General features: G+C 40.9%; 1 protein-coding gene across 1 annotated transcript in view; it reads left to right on the top strand.

Moving 5' to 3' along the window:
• The window catches only part of LOC129105926 (calmodulin-binding transcription activator 1-like), a 49,632-nt gene extending 35,717 nt beyond the window's left edge, over nt 1-13,915 (top strand). Inside the window, exons 10-23 of the mRNA XM_054617200.1 lie at nt 6-409; nt 1,577-1,703; nt 2,171-2,305; nt 6,583-6,731; nt 8,001-8,185; nt 8,267-8,345; nt 8,437-8,704; nt 9,410-9,942; nt 11,083-11,231; nt 11,329-11,572; nt 11,805-11,873; nt 12,572-12,870; nt 13,017-13,047; nt 13,883-13,915. Of these exons, the coding sequence (XP_054473175.1) occupies nt 6-409; nt 1,577-1,703; nt 2,171-2,305; nt 6,583-6,731; nt 8,001-8,185; nt 8,267-8,345; nt 8,437-8,704; nt 9,410-9,942; nt 11,083-11,231; nt 11,329-11,572; nt 11,805-11,873; nt 12,572-12,870; nt 13,017-13,047; nt 13,883-13,915 (2,705 nt within the window). The remainder of the gene's footprint in view (nt 1-5; nt 410-1,576; nt 1,704-2,170; nt 2,306-6,582; nt 6,732-8,000; nt 8,186-8,266; nt 8,346-8,436; nt 8,705-9,409; nt 9,943-11,082; nt 11,232-11,328; nt 11,573-11,804; nt 11,874-12,571; nt 12,871-13,016; nt 13,048-13,882) is intronic.
• Nucleotides 13,916-17,754: the final 3,839 nt, after the last annotated feature.

Below are 17,754 nucleotides of genomic sequence, written 5' to 3'. Positions count from 1 at the left end.
GTCAGGGGCCAATAGTTCAGTGGTGGCCAGTCCTCAGTCAATAGCTGCTGGTACAAGCATTGAGGGGGCCCTCTACAGCTCTCCTCTTCCTCAGCAAGGTGGGGGGGTTTCAGCTACAACAACAGGGGCAGGAGCGGCCATTAGTCTGGAAGGCTTTGAGGCCTCCTTTGGAAGCCAGTTCTCTGATCTCATCAATGATTTCATCTCAGTCGAGGGGTCTGGAGGTGGGGTGGGGGCAGCTGTGACTGGGGTTCTAATGCCTCAGGAGGGGGCAGCAGGAGAGGAGCAGGGCACAGGAGCGGGACACCTGCAGGGCTCGGAGGTGGAGCAGGGAGCTCTGGGGCTGCTCCAGGAGACTGGGAGGTTGTTCGGTGTGACAGACTACTCCCCAGAGTGGTCTTATCCAGAGGTTAGTAAACCCTACATGATTATTATTCATTATTTATTCATCATTGTTCCCTTCAGGAAAATCAGTCCCTCCACCATATGATTGACTTACTGATGTTAAACGCTGAAATCACGCTCGGCACAGTGTACCGCACATTGGACCTCACAACCGCCAGCCTGGTTGTGTGGTCATTAAGGAGTCAGAATATCTTAGACTCAGCTGATTGGATTTTGATGAAATTTCAATATTACACTGATTACGCTGGGTGGCTTCATTAATTTACCCATGTACCACTTATAATATCTCAGACACCAGATCTGTCACTGAATCATGATGAAAGTTGTGGAAACAGAGCATTCGACCACCATCATTTTCACAAAACCACTTGTCAAAAAAAATGTTTTTAACTAACTGCACCTCATGTCTCATGAAATCTCATCCCGACATGTGCGGAAATTCAGCTAATATTTTTCTGCAACTTTCCTCCAGGATCATCAGTGTTACATCATACTGGTTATTCCACGGTTTCGTGTAATCTTAAAAAGCAGCACGGTTTCACTCCAAAGGCTCAAAGGATGATGGTAGAACTTTTTGAATCAACTAAAAGTGCACTGCCAAATTCAAAACTAAAACTTTAAAATGGTTTGTTGTTGTATATTCACTTCATGACCGAACATTTTTGGGGGACAATATGTTGTTTATGTTTTATTTTTAGCTACACTAGAGAAAACACATGGCAGTGTTGTTCAGATGGTTCAAACAACTTGGATGTAAGGAGCAAACACCCCTCTAGGGGCTGCTACCAGGCTTTTTAGACACCAAAGATTTGTCATTAGAAAAATAATAACCACTTAGTAAATGGGGCAATTACTAATATATATCAGTTTGGATTCATATAGTAGAAAACAAGAAACTAGGCCACTGTGTCTCTGAGGTTTGTTTTTCCCACAGATGGAATCAGGATATTTGATAGAAACACAGTACACAATGCATAAATCAGGGTAGTGTATGTGTGTAGGTGTGTGTGTATGTTTGTGTGTGTGTGTGTGTGTGTGTTGTGTGTGTGTGTGTGTGTGTGTGTGTGTGTGTGTGTGTGTGTGTGTGTGTGTGTGTGTGTGTGTGTGTGTGTGTGTGTGTGTGTGTGTGTGAGTGTGGTGTTGGATTGAGGCCTCTGTTTGTGTGCTGCAGGGTGGAGTGAAGGTGCTTATCACAGGTCCGTGGTTGGAGTCGAGCAGTGAGTACAGCTGTCTCTTTGACCACATCAGTGTCCCGGCTGCCCTCATCCAGCCCGGGGTGCTGCGCTGCTACTGCCCAGGTAACACACGTGTGTATGCATGCACTATCACAACGCACACTTCTTTAACAAAGAAAAACCCATAATATATAAAAAGATGTAACCTAACCCCAACTGTCACCTCCCTAACCCCTATAATGAGCAATTTATTTTTCTTCAGCATACAAAAAAAGAGTCTCACTATGTCGACTGCACACCCTTTTGGGAGATATAATCCCACAAGAAAATAAGGACAATACAAAAAAGAACAGGGAAACCGTCTGGCAGGGACGGGTGGTATAGTAAATAATAGATGAGTCACATCCTGCCACATTAAGTGTGATCAGGGGATAACTGCGAGACAAAGTATTTTTCAGGCACATGTGGGCAAAAGCAATGTTCAACAGTGTATTATGGATGACACACTGTCCTGAAATTATTCTTAGAAACGAAATCATCCACAGCACACAGTCAGTCTTACTAATTCCTGACCTGATGTATGTTTCCAGCGCATGACACGGGACTGGTGATGCTGCAGGTAGCTATGGGTGGTGAGGTCATCTCTTCCTCTGTGGTTTTCGAATACAAGGCGCGTGACCTACCTGCCCTGCCATCTTCACAGCACGACTGGCTGTCCCTAGATGGTGAGAGCATTTTATTTTTTTACCACACAGGGTTGCACAGTAACACTCTTATTGTCTTATTATTTACTCAGTAAAGAACATAAACCATAAACAAAACAAGTTTTGTTCATAACTGCTTTCTGCTGCTGGAGTGCTGTGTGTGTACAAATTAATTATTTATTGTTTGAATACTGTTTGTTTAAGCTCATGCACTTGACTGAGTATTTTAACCCAGAAAAGTTAAACCCCAACATAGCAAATACATATTTATATCTTATTCTTTCTTATTTAATTGTTACTTTTGGTGCAGCCTTCACACTTTACCTTACCTAAGCTTTTGGATCGGTCAAAACTTTGAGAGGACCTGTTGATGTGTGTGTGTGTGTGAGTGTGTGTGTGTGTGTGTGTGTGTGTGTGTGTGTGTGTGTGTGTGTGTGTGTGTGTGTGTGTGTGTGTGTGTGTGTGTGTGTGTGTGTGTGTGTGTCTGTGTGTGTGACTGTCATTATGCTGCTCTTATTTGTTGGATGCATCCCTTGTTGTCTGCAGCCAGAGATGTATGGTATTGTGGTGTGTTATTTAGCTGAATTGTCTTCTTCTTTGCAAGCGATGCTGCTGTTTTTCTTACTGTCGCCTTCAGCTTGCATGCAGATAAATTAAAGAAGAAATCTAAGTTCCTAAACCGTTTGACAACTGAACAGTGAAAGATGTAGTGTATACTGCTCCCTTTATTTTAACAGTGCCCATTTATAAATATTTTAGACTTTGTCTTGTTGGACTTGTTTAGGTCAAAAATCATTTTTTTATGGAGTCAATTCAGCATGTTTGCATGTCGGAGAGAAATCTGAATGATTTTGTTAGAGCTGCAGATGTGGCGTAGTGGAGAGCAAGGTAGTTCTCCAATCAGAGGGTCGGTGGTTTGATACCCGGCTTCGGCAGTCGATGTGTCCTTGGGCAAGACACTTAACCCCAAGTTGCTCCCGAAGGCTTGCCATCGGTGTGGACTGGATGTTGCATGAATGTTAGTTAGAGTCTGATGGTGGCACCTTGATGGTAGCCTGTCATCAGTGTGTGAATGGGTGAATGATATGTAATATACTACTGACTGTAAGTCGCTTTGGATAAAAGCGTCTGCTAAATGACTGTAATGTAATGTAATGTGGTTCTTGTGAGGTTTTAATCAAATGAAAACTATAAGATCTTAGAAGGAAATGTTCTTTAAATCAGCTCTGGGGGGGGATTGGTTGTATATAGACTATCTGCACAGCACCTGAGGGTGGGGGGGTTTCGCTTCTGTGTGCAAATACATCTCCTGATGCAATTGCAGCTTGGAAACACAGGGTCTCCTCTGCTAGGCATGTCCTGGGTTACTCTCTGTGTTCGCCCCCGTCTCTGCGTTGCGCAATGCGGCAATGCGGCTCCACAGTCACAGCAGGCTGGCTGCTCGCTTCAGTGAAGAGCAAGAGCACAAACATGGTCCACATGACAGTCAAAATGTTTGTGCACCTCTGCCTTTGACTTCCAATGGTGATGCAGAGAAGTCCTTTGTTTGGCCTCAAATGTCCATCAAAGGCTCAACACCTGAGGAGGAGGGTGTGAATGGACATATTAGTCATTTTAAGCACACCTGCATCCTCTCACACTGTCACATGTCATTGCTCCAATCTAGTGTGTGTGCAGTCTATTGTTGAACCGATGACGAGCCTCCTGCAGCTCAGAGTCTGGCGGGCGGATTTGAAGCGTGTCTGCTCTCATAGACACAACGTGGATACTCTCTCTCTCTCTCTCTCTCTCTCTTCCTCTCTCTCCTCTTCCTCTCTCTCTCTCTCTCTCTGCACTTAGTTGTGTTTTGCTCCATCGGAGTATCAATGTGTGAGTCGTTCGCTTCAAACTAACGGGGTTGAGCAGAAGCGGGAACAAAGAGAGCAGCAGATAGAGAGACTCGCAGTTTGGGTTCGTAGCTTATTTGATTTTAACCTGATGTTACCTTCATCTGTGTTGTTTGTAGCCAGTTTTTTGTTGTTTTTTTTTCACATACATGTGCCTGTTTTGGAAATGTGGACTTCATAGCTGTCTTTTGCATTTGGACGCTTCATGTGGTGCACATGTGAGATAATGGGACTGAATAAATGCCACAAGTCCTCATGTTGTTTGCTGGCTGGGTGTTTGACCTAAAAGGCAGCAGAGAGGCTTCTTGTTTTCTGTTGCAGACCTGAGGATTAGAAGCTTGTTTAGTGCTACACGTTGACCTGTTAACTTTCAGCACCACCAGGAGTGGACAGCTCCACTGAACTCCACAACAACACATGGAGAGGCCCAGATGACAACATGCCTACAGGCACAGACATGTGGGCATGTTGTTGATCACCCACAGCTTAAATACATAATATAGTCTGTGTTGTAGATGTTCGTGTTTATTACTGAGAGATTATCTGTATGGACCCTATGCCAAAAGTGTGTTTGTCTGATGAATAATTGTCCATTTAACTTCAACTAAAGAACATGTGAGTCCTAAACATTTCACATCGATTTAAAAATGTGGAAAACTATCGATTCAACTTAAAATAGTATGCAAACCAGCTTGGATTTAGTAATAAAGCCACTAGTATTAGGTGTGGCAACTGTAAACAGATTTTATCTAATCATTTTAAACCTTCATCAGAGTTTTAGTTGTATATTTAATATTAATAAGTAAATAGAATATGAATGGTAAAATAGAAAAAAATCATCACAATTATTTTGATTAGAAAAGAAATGGAGTGTAGCACCATTACTTATTGTTACCGTTATAAACCCAAAAAAATTCGCTCGCCTGCTTTATTTTTATTTTTTTTAATTGGCTTGCAATGCAATCATCTGTTATCAGTGTTTATTTGATGTCACTTCAAACTGTGTTGTGGTTGGCCAGTGGTGAAAGCCTGTGCAGAGCTTCATTTATTGGATAAGATCCATGGAAACAAAGCATTATGGGGGATGGGATCCTTAACCAGCCAGAAAAGCTGGTCAGTAAATCCACAGGTACAACTAAAAATGATTATCAAACCAACTTTGAAAAATCCCTTAATTTGCATTCAAGAGCAGGAATATAGCTGGAGTTTTTTTTTTGTGGTCAATTATAATCCATTAACTTAATTAATACACTAAAAAACAGTTAATAAAATAATGAATAACATTTGCATTTAAATGATGTGGTTAAAAAAGCTATTAGTTAGGAAATAATTGCATGCAACCGACATCATAAATAAATTCATGAATTTTTTTATTAAATCCTAAAATTACTTTTAGAGGAGTTCCCAGTGTTCAAGTAGCCTTTCTTGTATTCCTCTGTATCCTTCATAACATACGCCTTGCAGCATTTAGACTCAAGTAGCATGATTTGCAGGTAGAGAAGTGAATTGTAAAATGTAAAATGACATTAAGGCGCAGTAAATAAATAAAAATGTGAAAGCCTGTGTGAAAGACAACATATCAATATATTGTCAATATAGGAGGTTAATCAAATGACTATTTCATCCCTATTTAATTGCTGAATATCAATGAATATGTATCAGCTTTCTCATTATATTTGAATATATATGTTAATCAAGTTATAATAATTAGTCACAAAAATACCCCTCATAGCAGATGCCAATTTCTGTAGTCTTCTCAATAATCCTTTTCTGTTTTAAAATGCATGTCTGCAAGCAAAACATGCTTTTTATGTGACCAAAAATCCATTGTAATTTTCTTTTTTGTGTTTGTATTTGTATGTTTGATTTGTGTTTAAAAAAGCTTTTTTTTCCAGAAAACTCTGCTCCTCTTCTGATTGGCGGAGTGGAAAGGGAGGAGCCTTAGCCAGCGTTCACTCTCATGGCTCCACCCTTTCAGCTCAGTTTGTGTGCCGCAGATAGAAAGAAAGAAAAATGGGAGTGAAATGAGAGGAGAGAAAAATAGAGAGACTGAGTGAGAGAGCAGCAGGTGGGATGACATAATGAGCACTGCAGCAAAACTGCAGCAGCACTGAAACAAAGGGTCACTCATACACACAGCTGTAAAAAATGTACATTTGTTGTTAGATCTACATTATTTTACAGACACACACACAAAGACACACAGTTTTCTTGGATCCCAAGTTCCCATTGTTGGTAAGGGGGTTTATTGGATTGCAGATTTATTCTGCAGTATTGAGCCCCTCAAAGAAGAGCTTCTCTCCCTAAGCCTCTCTAAGTAGGATTTCCTAAAACATAACATCGATTTGCTGAAATGCAACAAACAAGTAGCCAATGTTTACATCTCTATGTGTCCCACCTTCATTCCTGTAGATACCCAGTTCAGGATGTCCATCCTGGAGCGTCTTGAGCAGATGGAACAGAGGATGGCTGAGATAACCAATCAGAACCCCAGCTCAGAAACCATGGCAACCAAGGGAGGAGGATTGGAGGGAGGAGGAGCTACTGATCAGCAGTCGCAAGTAAGGCAGAAAAGGAGTGATTTAGCTTGGTTGAAATTTTCTCACCTATAAAATCTAATAAAGAATTAAGAGAGCAGTACAGGTGAACAACATTAAACAAACCAGAACTTGTTTTAGTCATAAATGTTTATTTAAAGCACGTTTTGAAATCCATGCTTGACTCACTAGGATTACGTTTGATCCTTGCATGATGATGATCTAATGGTTTAAACCCCTACAGTATTTAAGGCCTTTCAACTATTTTTGGAACTTCAAAAATAAATACTTAATCATTTTACACCAGTTTATTCAATTAAAGCAACCTGTACAACATGATGCAATCAATTATAAAAGCACCAACAACTTCATGTTCAGAGGTGTTGAATCCATTCTGTGGTATTTTCTGATGTCATTTTTTACTCATATAGTAAGCCCCACAAACCTCAGGGATATTGTACTGGATTTCATTAATTGTTGTTAATTAATGTGTTGCTTTTAGGGTCAACCCCTTAAAGAGTTATTTCTTTGACTCCATAACAGCCAAGCATGTTACAGCACTCTGCCCTCTGGCTCTCACAGAGTCAGAGGATCTCAATTTGTTTAACACAAGAGTCATGCTGGGTCTAAAATAATTGGGATTTTCTAGGGAGTTCTATGTAGAGTTCTATGTAGAGGACAATAAAGAGGACTACTATATAGTGAGCTCATTGGCAAAATAAAAAAATACCTTTGGACACCACTGAGGCAATTAAAACGTACCAGATCAATGTGGGCTGGTGGACCATTCCTAATTAATACCCACATGCATTTTTGTAATAAATACATATTGTAAGCTATTTTGTTGAGTTAAGAAAATGGTCTAAGTGAATTTAAGTTCCCTCTGGTAGGCAGTGATACAGCGTCCAGGGCTTTTATTGTCAAGGCAGAAATGGAAGGAGCAAAGCGGTATGCTCTGCCGTTGTTAATTTGGGAGCGATAAGCATATTTTCCCAAATCAATAAATACAAAGTACTTTGTGGCCGTTTGCGCTGTGATGTTTGGTCACACAACTATTTCTACTATTTTTCCTTCAGCACAATGCATTATGGTTTAGAGTGCCTGGTTAATTAACATCGATGTGCACTATTTTTTCATGATGCATGGTGGGATACTTTGAGTCCACTTTATAGGGTTTAATAATTCTCACTGTACATTCGGACGGCACTACAAAATGGCTAACCCACTATATTATAAGCAAAAATGTTAAAAATAAAAGTCCTGAAAACCCTTTTTCTGCCTCCAATCTTCCAGATTCCTACCGATCAAGGTTCGTTTGAGGGTCGTGTTGTGGTGGTGTGTGAGAAGATGATGTCTCAGCCCTGCTGGGCTTCATCTAATCAGCTCGTCCACAGTAAGAACTCCAGAGGAATGACCTTACTGCATCTGGCTGCAGCTCAGGGCTATGCAGGGCTCATTCAGACACTCATTCGCTGGCGGTGAGTAACACTCAAACATGACACACCGTTGTAGACGCACAGACTGTTAGTTTATTTCACTTGTGTTGTCTTTCTCTGCAGCACAAAACATGCTGACAGTATTGACCTCGAGCTAGAGGTGGATCCTCTCAACGTAGACCACTTCTCCTGTACTCCATTGGTGAGGCATTAATATCAATATTTCTGAATGGTGTTTTGAGTTCGTCTTTCTTTCCGTGCCTGTGTGTGATCTTTTTATTTTGCCTCCACAGATGTGGGCATGTGCTTTGGGCCACACTGAGGCAGCATTGGTGCTTTACCAATGGGACCCAAGAGCTCTGGCTATTCCTGATTCGCTGGGACGCTTGCCGCTCAACATCGCCCGATCCCGGGGCCACACTCGATTGGCTGAGCTCCTAGAGCAGCTGCAACAGACTCCTCAAGCTCAAGGCCAGCCTGCTGACACTTGGATGGACAGGTGGAGAGGAGAGTCACAGACCAGCGGAATAAGCAACAGCCCTACGCCAAACCCTAACTCAGGTGGGAAATCCTGCTATTTTGTGGTTTGTCACCACCAGGAAGGAATTTGTCTAATTATAAAGGGTCAGTTCAACTAAAAGACAAATGAGAAATTGTCACTCAGCCCTAGTGGTATGTAACCAGGCCAGTGGTTTCAGTTTTATTTGCCAAAGTTTTAAAATATCTGCAGGTGAGACTTGGTATACAGCAGGTTAGGTTAGCTTGGCATGAAGACTGGAAATATCTAGCCAGACTCTGTCCAAAGGTGACAAACTCCAAACCTCTAAAGCCCACTAACTGTTACATAATCAGTATAAAAACAAGAATTTAATATTTTACAAGGGTTATGTGCTTGTTTCCTGTTTCTCGTCTTTGTACTAAGTTAAGCTAATCGACTGCTGGTTTTAGCCACAAATTAACCGGACAGACGTGAGAGTGACATCGGTCTTCTCATTTGCAAAATGTTGATCTATTCTCTTGAAAATTACATTTGAAAAAGTTAACAGCAATGTGTCTTTCCAGTACCTCAGGATAATCTACACACCTCTCAAAGGACAGTATGAAATTAAAAACTTAAAATGAGTGCTACCTTTTTGTAGGTCTTAGTAGGTTACATATCATTTTATTTGTTTAGGATAAACAGGCGTTTTAATAAGTTACAATATCCTCTGAGGTAGGAATCTATGTTGCCACAGCTCTGATTTTCCAGCATCTTTGTTTCCCCAGAGCTGAGGAGAGCCAGGACGGAGAGCCAGCCAGACAACCAGAACCCGAGCTGGAGCCAAACAGGACACAGAGCCCTACAGGGAACCCAGGGAGATCAGGGAGGCCCACCCCCAGCCAAGAGACTCAAACCCAGCCCCGACACCCAGCAACAGCTAGCTAACTCAACCCCTGTTACCAACACCCTCACCACCCTCCTAAACTCGTCCCCCAGTCCTAACCCTCAATGCTCTCTCCTCCCCAACACCTTACAAACTCAACCCTCCAACCTCAGCTGTCAGAACGCACCTCCCGCCAGCTCCAGCCCAAATCGGCCTCAGCTCCCCAGCCCTCCAATCTCCCACCTGCAGGCCAGGATAGGGGGGTCTGGAGGGGGCACCAGGTGGAGTCTGAGACAGACTCTGGGGCAGCGTAGCCTAGCCAGGAGGATTCTAGGAAAAGAACGACTGGCCATTCACCTGCGCCAAAGGGTGCTGTCTGACAGGGGAGAGGAGACAGAGCTGCTGACCTATCAGGATAACACAGAGGACCTGCAGGTAGGGGGAGCAGTTTGTGAGGGGCAGTTTTGATCTTGTTCCTTAACCATAACCACTGGACTTTTTGTACTGTATGTACTGGACAATGTATACGGCTTGCTTGCATGTGTGCCATGTTTGTGATAACATACATGAAACAATACATTAAAAAATCTATGAAAACAACACTTTTGACCCTCAGTGTGAATAAGGGGGTACTCCTATGATACCTCATTAGGTTGAATATAAACAGATAATGTTATGTATTGTACTCAAATTTTGTCTACATTGAATTTGTCATCATTAGAAGTTTCACCACTCAGTTGCTTCCACACAAGCAGACACACACTGATACAAGTGATCAAGTGCACTTACAAAAAGGAAAAACAGGGTACACACACTAAATGCTCAATGGCAAGAACAAGAACTTACTACTAATTGGTTAAACCTTAAATTAAAGGAATAGTTTGACACTCAATATGTGTACACCACTGACTTTGGCCAAACAATGGTAATAACTAAAGGGGTTTTAGTTGGGATTTAGCCATTTGTAATTATTGCCTATCTTATCACAACTAGAAATTGACTTCAAACATAGGTATGGCAGTAAAACAAAGCTCTGATGCCTTTATTATTTGAAGATAATTAGCCAGTGGAAGTCATATGGCTGTATATTCTATGATGCAGTGAAATCTTATAAAAAAAGGCAGTGCAGACCCATTTAACTGTTAGAGGCACCCTGATGTCACATCTAGTATGACAAGGAGGTCACAAAGAGAGAATACAAGATGTATTAAATGATTAAACCTTTTGGTTTGTTCAAGAAGCAATCTTATGTTTGGTATGCGCTAAAACCATTTGATGTTTACAGTAAATGCATACATGCAACGCCTATAGATTAACTTTAACAGAAAGTAGAAGTGATGATGATGATAATGCACAGACTTTGGTTCTGTGCAGGACATTAGGAGAAACATGCATTTTTCACTTACCCACCTGAAAGTATAAAAAGCAGTCGTTGACTTAAACCATTAAGTACACAGAGTTGAGTGTCATTAGTATAGGTATTAAAATAAATGCCAAAATGAAAGATAATTTTTAACTTCAAGGGCAGCAGGTGATAGAAATATGTGAGTAACGTCTGCTCTGCTTGTCTTGCAGATGGACATTACGATGCTAGCTGATCACATCATGGAGGCTTCAACTTGTAGGCTTAAGCAGGAGGATATGGAGACTGAAACAGACTCCAGGAAATTGGAGATCAGCAGTGATGTCAAGTTACTGTCTGGTTACCTCGGTGAGGTGGAGAGGTGAGTCAACGAATTCCCGATTCCTTTACCTAACTCATCAAATAGCATAAATCTTTTTTAAGTATTAAACTTTGCTTTCCTCACTGCTTTTCTCCAGGTTTCTAAGCTCCAAGTCCCAGACACCGAGCCCCAAACCAAACTCTCTCTCAGGGCCTGAGGATCAGCAGAGTCCTCAGGCTAAAGAAGCCCTATCCTCCCTCTCTGACTGGACCTCCTTCCTCTGTGCAGCTATGAAAGAAGAGAGGTTGAATACTGACTCCTGTCTAGCCATGACTGAGGCAGAGCAGGGGGAGCTGTATGAGACCATCAGGCATGCTCTGCACTCCCTCAGAAAACACAAGGTATGCCTCATTTCCACTCCTTTGGAATTATACAAAATTTGCCCAAGTGTTTGTAAAATAATCTGATGCATTTTGTCAAAAAGGTTTTTTTAAATCGTGGTTCTTGCATTTGTTCAAATTATTTTCCACTTCTATAACTATATTCTATCTATATTTCATGATGTACAGTCGTAAGCTAAAGAAGACAATGAACCATTGAACATGTTCAAACTCCTAAACTTGCTCTTGTCAGGGTCCCATTCAGGAACAACGTAAAGAGATTGCAGCAGTGATTCAGCGCTGCTATAAGAGATACAAGCAGGTAAGCGTTAAAAGCACACATCTAGCGTATAACCTCTACTTGCTTTTATGTCAAGCTGACCTACAGTTAAGAACTGCATTAGATATCCAGAAATAAAAGCATTAAAGGATGTGTTACTTCGTAATTCATTTGGGCTAAAATGTCATAAAGTGTTTTGATTCTCTCTGATTTGTGCTAAAATATTTTTTTTTGCATTGGACTTTGATTTTCAATAAACTGAAAAAATGAATGTTGATGGTCCAATCCTGTGCTACAGTTTTTTCTTTTAATGGTACTTACTCTTTATTTTTCTATAGCCCTAATGTACTTATGTATAATGAAACCATACAGCTTAGTCATGACATTAACCATGTGTCTTAATATTAAAGTTTAAAGCACCAAAGTTGTTCACATCATGAATTGTGTCTATTGTAGAAGGTGTTATTCACACTTAAGTCAGTTTATCACACATTTTTGTTTTCCGCTTCAGACACCCTGATGTGATCATTTATGGAAATTATTTGAAAAACAATTAAGTGTTAATGTCCTTAAGCTGTGATCAGTCTGTGGGTCATGATTTGAGATTGCAGAAGGAAAAATGTATTGCCACAAAATGATTACAAAAATTGTAATATTATGCTACATGTGAACTCAGGATTAAACACAACAAAGGTACATATCTGTTGATAACAACAAGCTGCTTCTGTCTTCTCCATCAGTATGCACTTTATAAGAGGATGACCCTGGCAGCCATCCTGATCCAGAGTCGTTTCCGGAGTTTCCATGAGAAGAGGAAGTTCCAACAGAGTCGAAAAGCAGCGGTCCTCATCCAGCAATACTACCGCTCCTATAGACACTCCCTCGGGTACTTCACTCTCTCTCTCACACACAGAAAGGGCATTATTCTCCAAAAGATTTCTTCTTACTCCTGTGTCTTCCCTTACAGAAGCCTCCTGACGAAAAAACAGAACCAGGCTGCTCGCAAGATCCTGAGATTCCTGCTCCGATGCCGCCACAGGTGAGGCATAAATCTCCTCACACCCTCTCCAACACCACTGCACAGTGCACACACATCCAAACCCTCACACACTGACAGCACACTGCCGTTCATGCGCTCTCTACATTGGTGCTAATAGTTGGTGTTGTTTTACTGTTCCTGTGAAGCCCCTTGATGGACCATAGGCCTCTGAAACGGGTGAGTTTTCCCTCTTTCATCTGTCTTTCCCTCTCTCCTGGTGGCTGATGCCTGTTTGCATGTCAGCAGAGGGAGGGGGAGAGGAGATCCTGGATTATCATCCTTCCCTTTCTCTCTCTCTCTCTCTCTCTCTCTCTCTCTCTCTCTCTCTTGTTCCCTCCCTATCTCCCTGTCTCTCTCTCTGTCTCTCAGAGGACTGCTGAATGATGTCGATACTTCTGCATGATTGAATGACAGATAGATAGAGGAGCGATTCTTGCATATGGTCTTAATGAGGGGCATGTTCTGACTGACATCACTAGGGGACTTTAAGTGTCTTGCTTGGCCTGCCAGCCTCTTTTCTGTGCCTTGATGGGGGGGGGATATATACAGGATATATGTGTGTGTGTGTGTGTGTGTGTGTGTGTGTGTGTGTGTGTGTGTGTGTGTGTGTGTGTGTGTGTGTGTGTGTGTGTGTGTGTGTGTGCCGAGCAGAATTGCAGGGGGTTTCACTTTTCTTGTCGCTCCGAGTATGGAAATATTTTTTTTTTTCTCTGTCTGTAAATATAATATTTCAGTTATTGTTGTTTTTTCTACTGTTTTTTTTTTTTTTTTTTTTTATTGGTTATTTATAATACTTGTTTTATTTTATTTTTATTTTTCATTTTTTTTTTTTAGCTTGTCTTCTTCTACTATGTCTCTTGTGTGCACTTTACTCTATGCTGTTGTAAGCCTGCAAATTTCCCTGCTGCGGGACTAATAAAGGATTATCTTATCTTAAAACCCCATGCACAAATACACACATTCACACACAAAAAAAAAGGATGTTTCCAATGTGTGTTTGTTTTTTCTTCAGGGCCAGAGAGCAGAGAAAGGCCAGGGGTCCTGAGAGCCCACCACGAGGCCCCACACAAAGCCCCCTCAGCCTGTGAGCAATCTATAAACCCTCCCAAACCTCCATCTTCTCCTTTTTCCTTTCTTCCATCCTCCCAAAAAACTCCTTCCCTTTTCCATTCCCCAACCCCTTCTCCTGCCCTTCCCATTCCTCTCCCCCCTCCTTCTCTCTCACCCACTCTCCCCTCTTCTCTCAAGAGGGAAAAAAAACTCTTCCCAGACAGACTGAGGACAGGATAGGTGTCCATCATGGCAGCTCAGACAGACAGACTGCTGGGTAGAGCCCAGGGACCTGGCTCTGCCCACAGCACTGATCCTCCTCCACAGTTTCACTGGGAGGCCATCACATTAACCTCATGGCATTCTTTGCACTCTTCATGGGTGTGTTTTCTTTGCAAGAGCAAGTCGACGAGTCAGACGAGAGAGAGCACTGGGAATCGCCTGGCGACGACATCCTGGTTTTCATGGCAGCGTCTGGACGTGCTGGCTCAAGATAAAAAGCTACTTTGACATGCAGAAAAAATACAAACCCTATTGCGTTTTGTACCCAAACTGTAATCCATGAATGAATAGGAAAACATAAACCAAAAAACTCACTTCTGTGTTGCATTTGCATGCAAGGTTTTTTCGCTTATTCCTCCTCTCCATCATCCTGAAGAGCTATAGTGGCAAATCATTCTGCGGATTCAGTATCTCACAATATCACTAACCACTCTGACTCACAGGCTTACAAACCTATTAATCAGTCACCCGATCAAAAGGGGAGGAACTGCACTTGAATGTAAGAGGGGCATTGTTCGATAAGGGTTGGGGTCTGAATAACGATGTCTTAATTTGTTACATGGACTTTGTATGGAGTCGTTCTCAGAGGCAGCACTTTGCTCGCCTGACGTGGTGTGTCCGTGTTTGTTCAATTCAATGCATGTGTTTGAGCTATGAGCTCCTGCATGCTTGCCAAACTGCTTTAGTGTTGTTTCTTTTGTATTTCTATGTGTAGTTGTGTCTCACTTACGTCCTCATCAACTTATCCTTGCCCTGTGTAATGTGAACTGTGTAAGGACAAATTACTTATTTTGGGTGCTTTTTTTAAACTTTATTTATTTATTTAAGGGTCTAATTATTTATTTAATTGGCTCAAGAGTGGTTCAGCTTGAGACTGGTTTTCCCCCCTTGTGTGGTAAAATATGACATGTCCCAATGGTTAAATGTCTCTGTTAGTTTGTTCTTTGCGTGAACCTCTAAATCCTAACTGCGGTTTTGAGGAGAGAGTCACATACCATTGCCTTGACTTCTTCTTGACTCTGAGAGGTCTCTATGCTTGCTCTGTACAGGACATGGGTCCTATACCTGCCCCTATACAGGGCATTGGTCCCCATATTAGCCCATATGGGCAATCAAATCCATATTTTGGACTATTGCATATTCCTGTATATAAACTGACGAGGTAAGGGGATACAAGGACCCTGACACTTTTTCATAAGAGGACTGTATTTAAGATTATAAATTATTTTACTCCCATAATGAGAACTTAAGACAGAGACCTGGGTACACAGGATGGCTGTATTGCTTGTACATAATGTAGATATAACAAACGGAGTAATGTGCATGAGATTTAAGACAAAGAAACAGCAAAAAGAAGATGTTAGTGGCTATGGACTGTGAGAGAATTTTAACTGCTTCACTTTAAGAGTATCCAGTATAAGTGTTACTGAAAAGTACATTTTGTTAAAGCATGCAACTGAAAAACTAATGTTAGAATTATAAGTGGGAAAACAAACTTAGCTGAAACAATGATCTTTCAGACAAAACATTTACATTTTGTGCTTTTGTTTCTTGGCTAGCAAAAATGAAACCCTTTTTGCCAGTAGTGCCAATTATTATGAATGCTATTTTGCCTAACAATATGTTATGTTGGGGAACCCAACACCCAAAAGATATCAGTAAGATCCACAGAGGCAACACACAAACAATAAACCATGGAAGAGATCTAGAACTAGCTCAACCATAGACAAGTTCTGAGGTTTGTCTAAAGCAGACGGAAGTGTAGACGACCATGATGCAAGTATGAAAATGAAACTAATGGTGAAGATGATGATGATGGTCATTTTAATATGAATGCAATGAATGATGAGAAGAGGGCACTACATTATTTACAATGTGGTTGTGCTTCAGCAACATACTAGCTTTTATTAAGACCATTAATCACACCTACAGCGGATCCAGCCTGGCCTCCAGTCAAGGTTTTCCATCTTCAAACAGAATGTCTCCTCCCCGCTTTCAACATATCATTTGGTTAACTTTTCTTTTCTCCTCATTGTCACTGCCATTATGATACACCATGTATTTTAGACTTCTGGAAAGCTCTGTTTAGAAAGTGCCTGCTCAATAACAGAAAAGTGCAAGCTAATATCAGGAAAAATCTATTGTATGTCCTCCAAAAGGTTGCCAGTTACCTGTTTATTTTCCTAAATTGTGTGTTAAAAGTGAACTTGACAGTGTTAAACTTGATCTGAGTCTAAGTTAGAAGCTCTAATTTGTCAGTGGTATGAATGAATGCTCATGGCCTGATTGATGCTGTGTGTTGCTTTATGAGACAAACCAGTAATTACAGTATCACTTTATGCCACACTTGTGTGTCACTTTTGCCGTATTAGAACAAGAAAACCATAGAAATCATCCTCTGTGTATGAAAGGCACTGTCACAAGTCTATTCAACGTCCCAGTGTTGCTGTTGGGTGGAAGATGTGTTTTCTTGCAAAGACTCACTTTCTCTGTGTTTCCTCAAAGAGACGATCGTGCAGCATTTGAACGAAAGCATAACCCAACAGTTTTCCAGAGGACAAAATAGCTGTCAATTCCTTTTTTTTTCTTCTCTCACACTGATGTGCGCACACACACACATGAACACATACATACAGAACACAAATGTACACATTCAGAAACAGCCACACTCTTTCTCTCTGTGATTATGTCTTTGGGAGCAATTAAATCTCTCCCTTAGATTTTACTCAGGGTTGAAGAACAGGGAGATGGTATGTGGAGTGTGATGATGGCTGACATAGAGATGTACTGCTACTGGTGACTGTGTACATTTGTGTGTGCATATCTATGTGTACGTATTTGTGTATGTTAGGGATACTCCAGTTGTTCATTCATTATCCTAGTATCTACAAATTTTCCAATCGTGTTCTTGATTAACGCAGTCCTTCTGATAGTCTCATTTAGTGAGGCAGCAAGTGTGATGCTTCATCAAGCTGCATTTGCATCACTTTTTCTACAAGAAAAAAAATTCTTCAAATACGGTATTTTATAGGATTTTGTTTGATTATAAACTAAATTGAAAGCAAGTAATAAGTGTTATTTCTATTTAAATAGTTGCTCTTGTCTTAAACGCACAAGATTCTTGATACAAATAATTCTTAAATAATAATAGGTAACAGCGACATATCACCTCAATTTTCTTAATTAAAAGGATAAATGTAAGAGATAGTATATTGAAAGATTTACAATTGGACGATCTCTATTATGCGTGTTTCACATGTTTTCTGAATTTTCATCATACTGAGAGACAGCTATGGTTAGGACAGCGCTGTCAGGATCTTTTATGTTACGTTATCACTTGAACCTCCTCTTAAACTGCCCCTCCTCTCACAATAGCAAACCCAAGTCACAAAGAACACGGCTTTGAACTCCTATATATATATATATATATATATATATATATATATATATATATATATATATATATATATATATTTATATATATAAAACACATACAGTCAAATATACACACAGGACAACATCCAAATGCTTGCGCTAATCAGCGCACACACA

The sequence above is a fragment of the Anoplopoma fimbria genome, chromosome 17 (genome assembly GCF_027596085.1).
Source record: "Anoplopoma fimbria isolate UVic2021 breed Golden Eagle Sablefish chromosome 17, Afim_UVic_2022, whole genome shotgun sequence".
In the NCBI taxonomy this organism is placed as follows: domain Eukaryota; kingdom Metazoa; phylum Chordata; class Actinopteri; order Perciformes; family Anoplopomatidae; genus Anoplopoma; species Anoplopoma fimbria.
The sequence above is the reverse complement of the archived record's forward strand: the minus strand, read 5'-3'. Positions and strand labels throughout refer to the sequence as shown.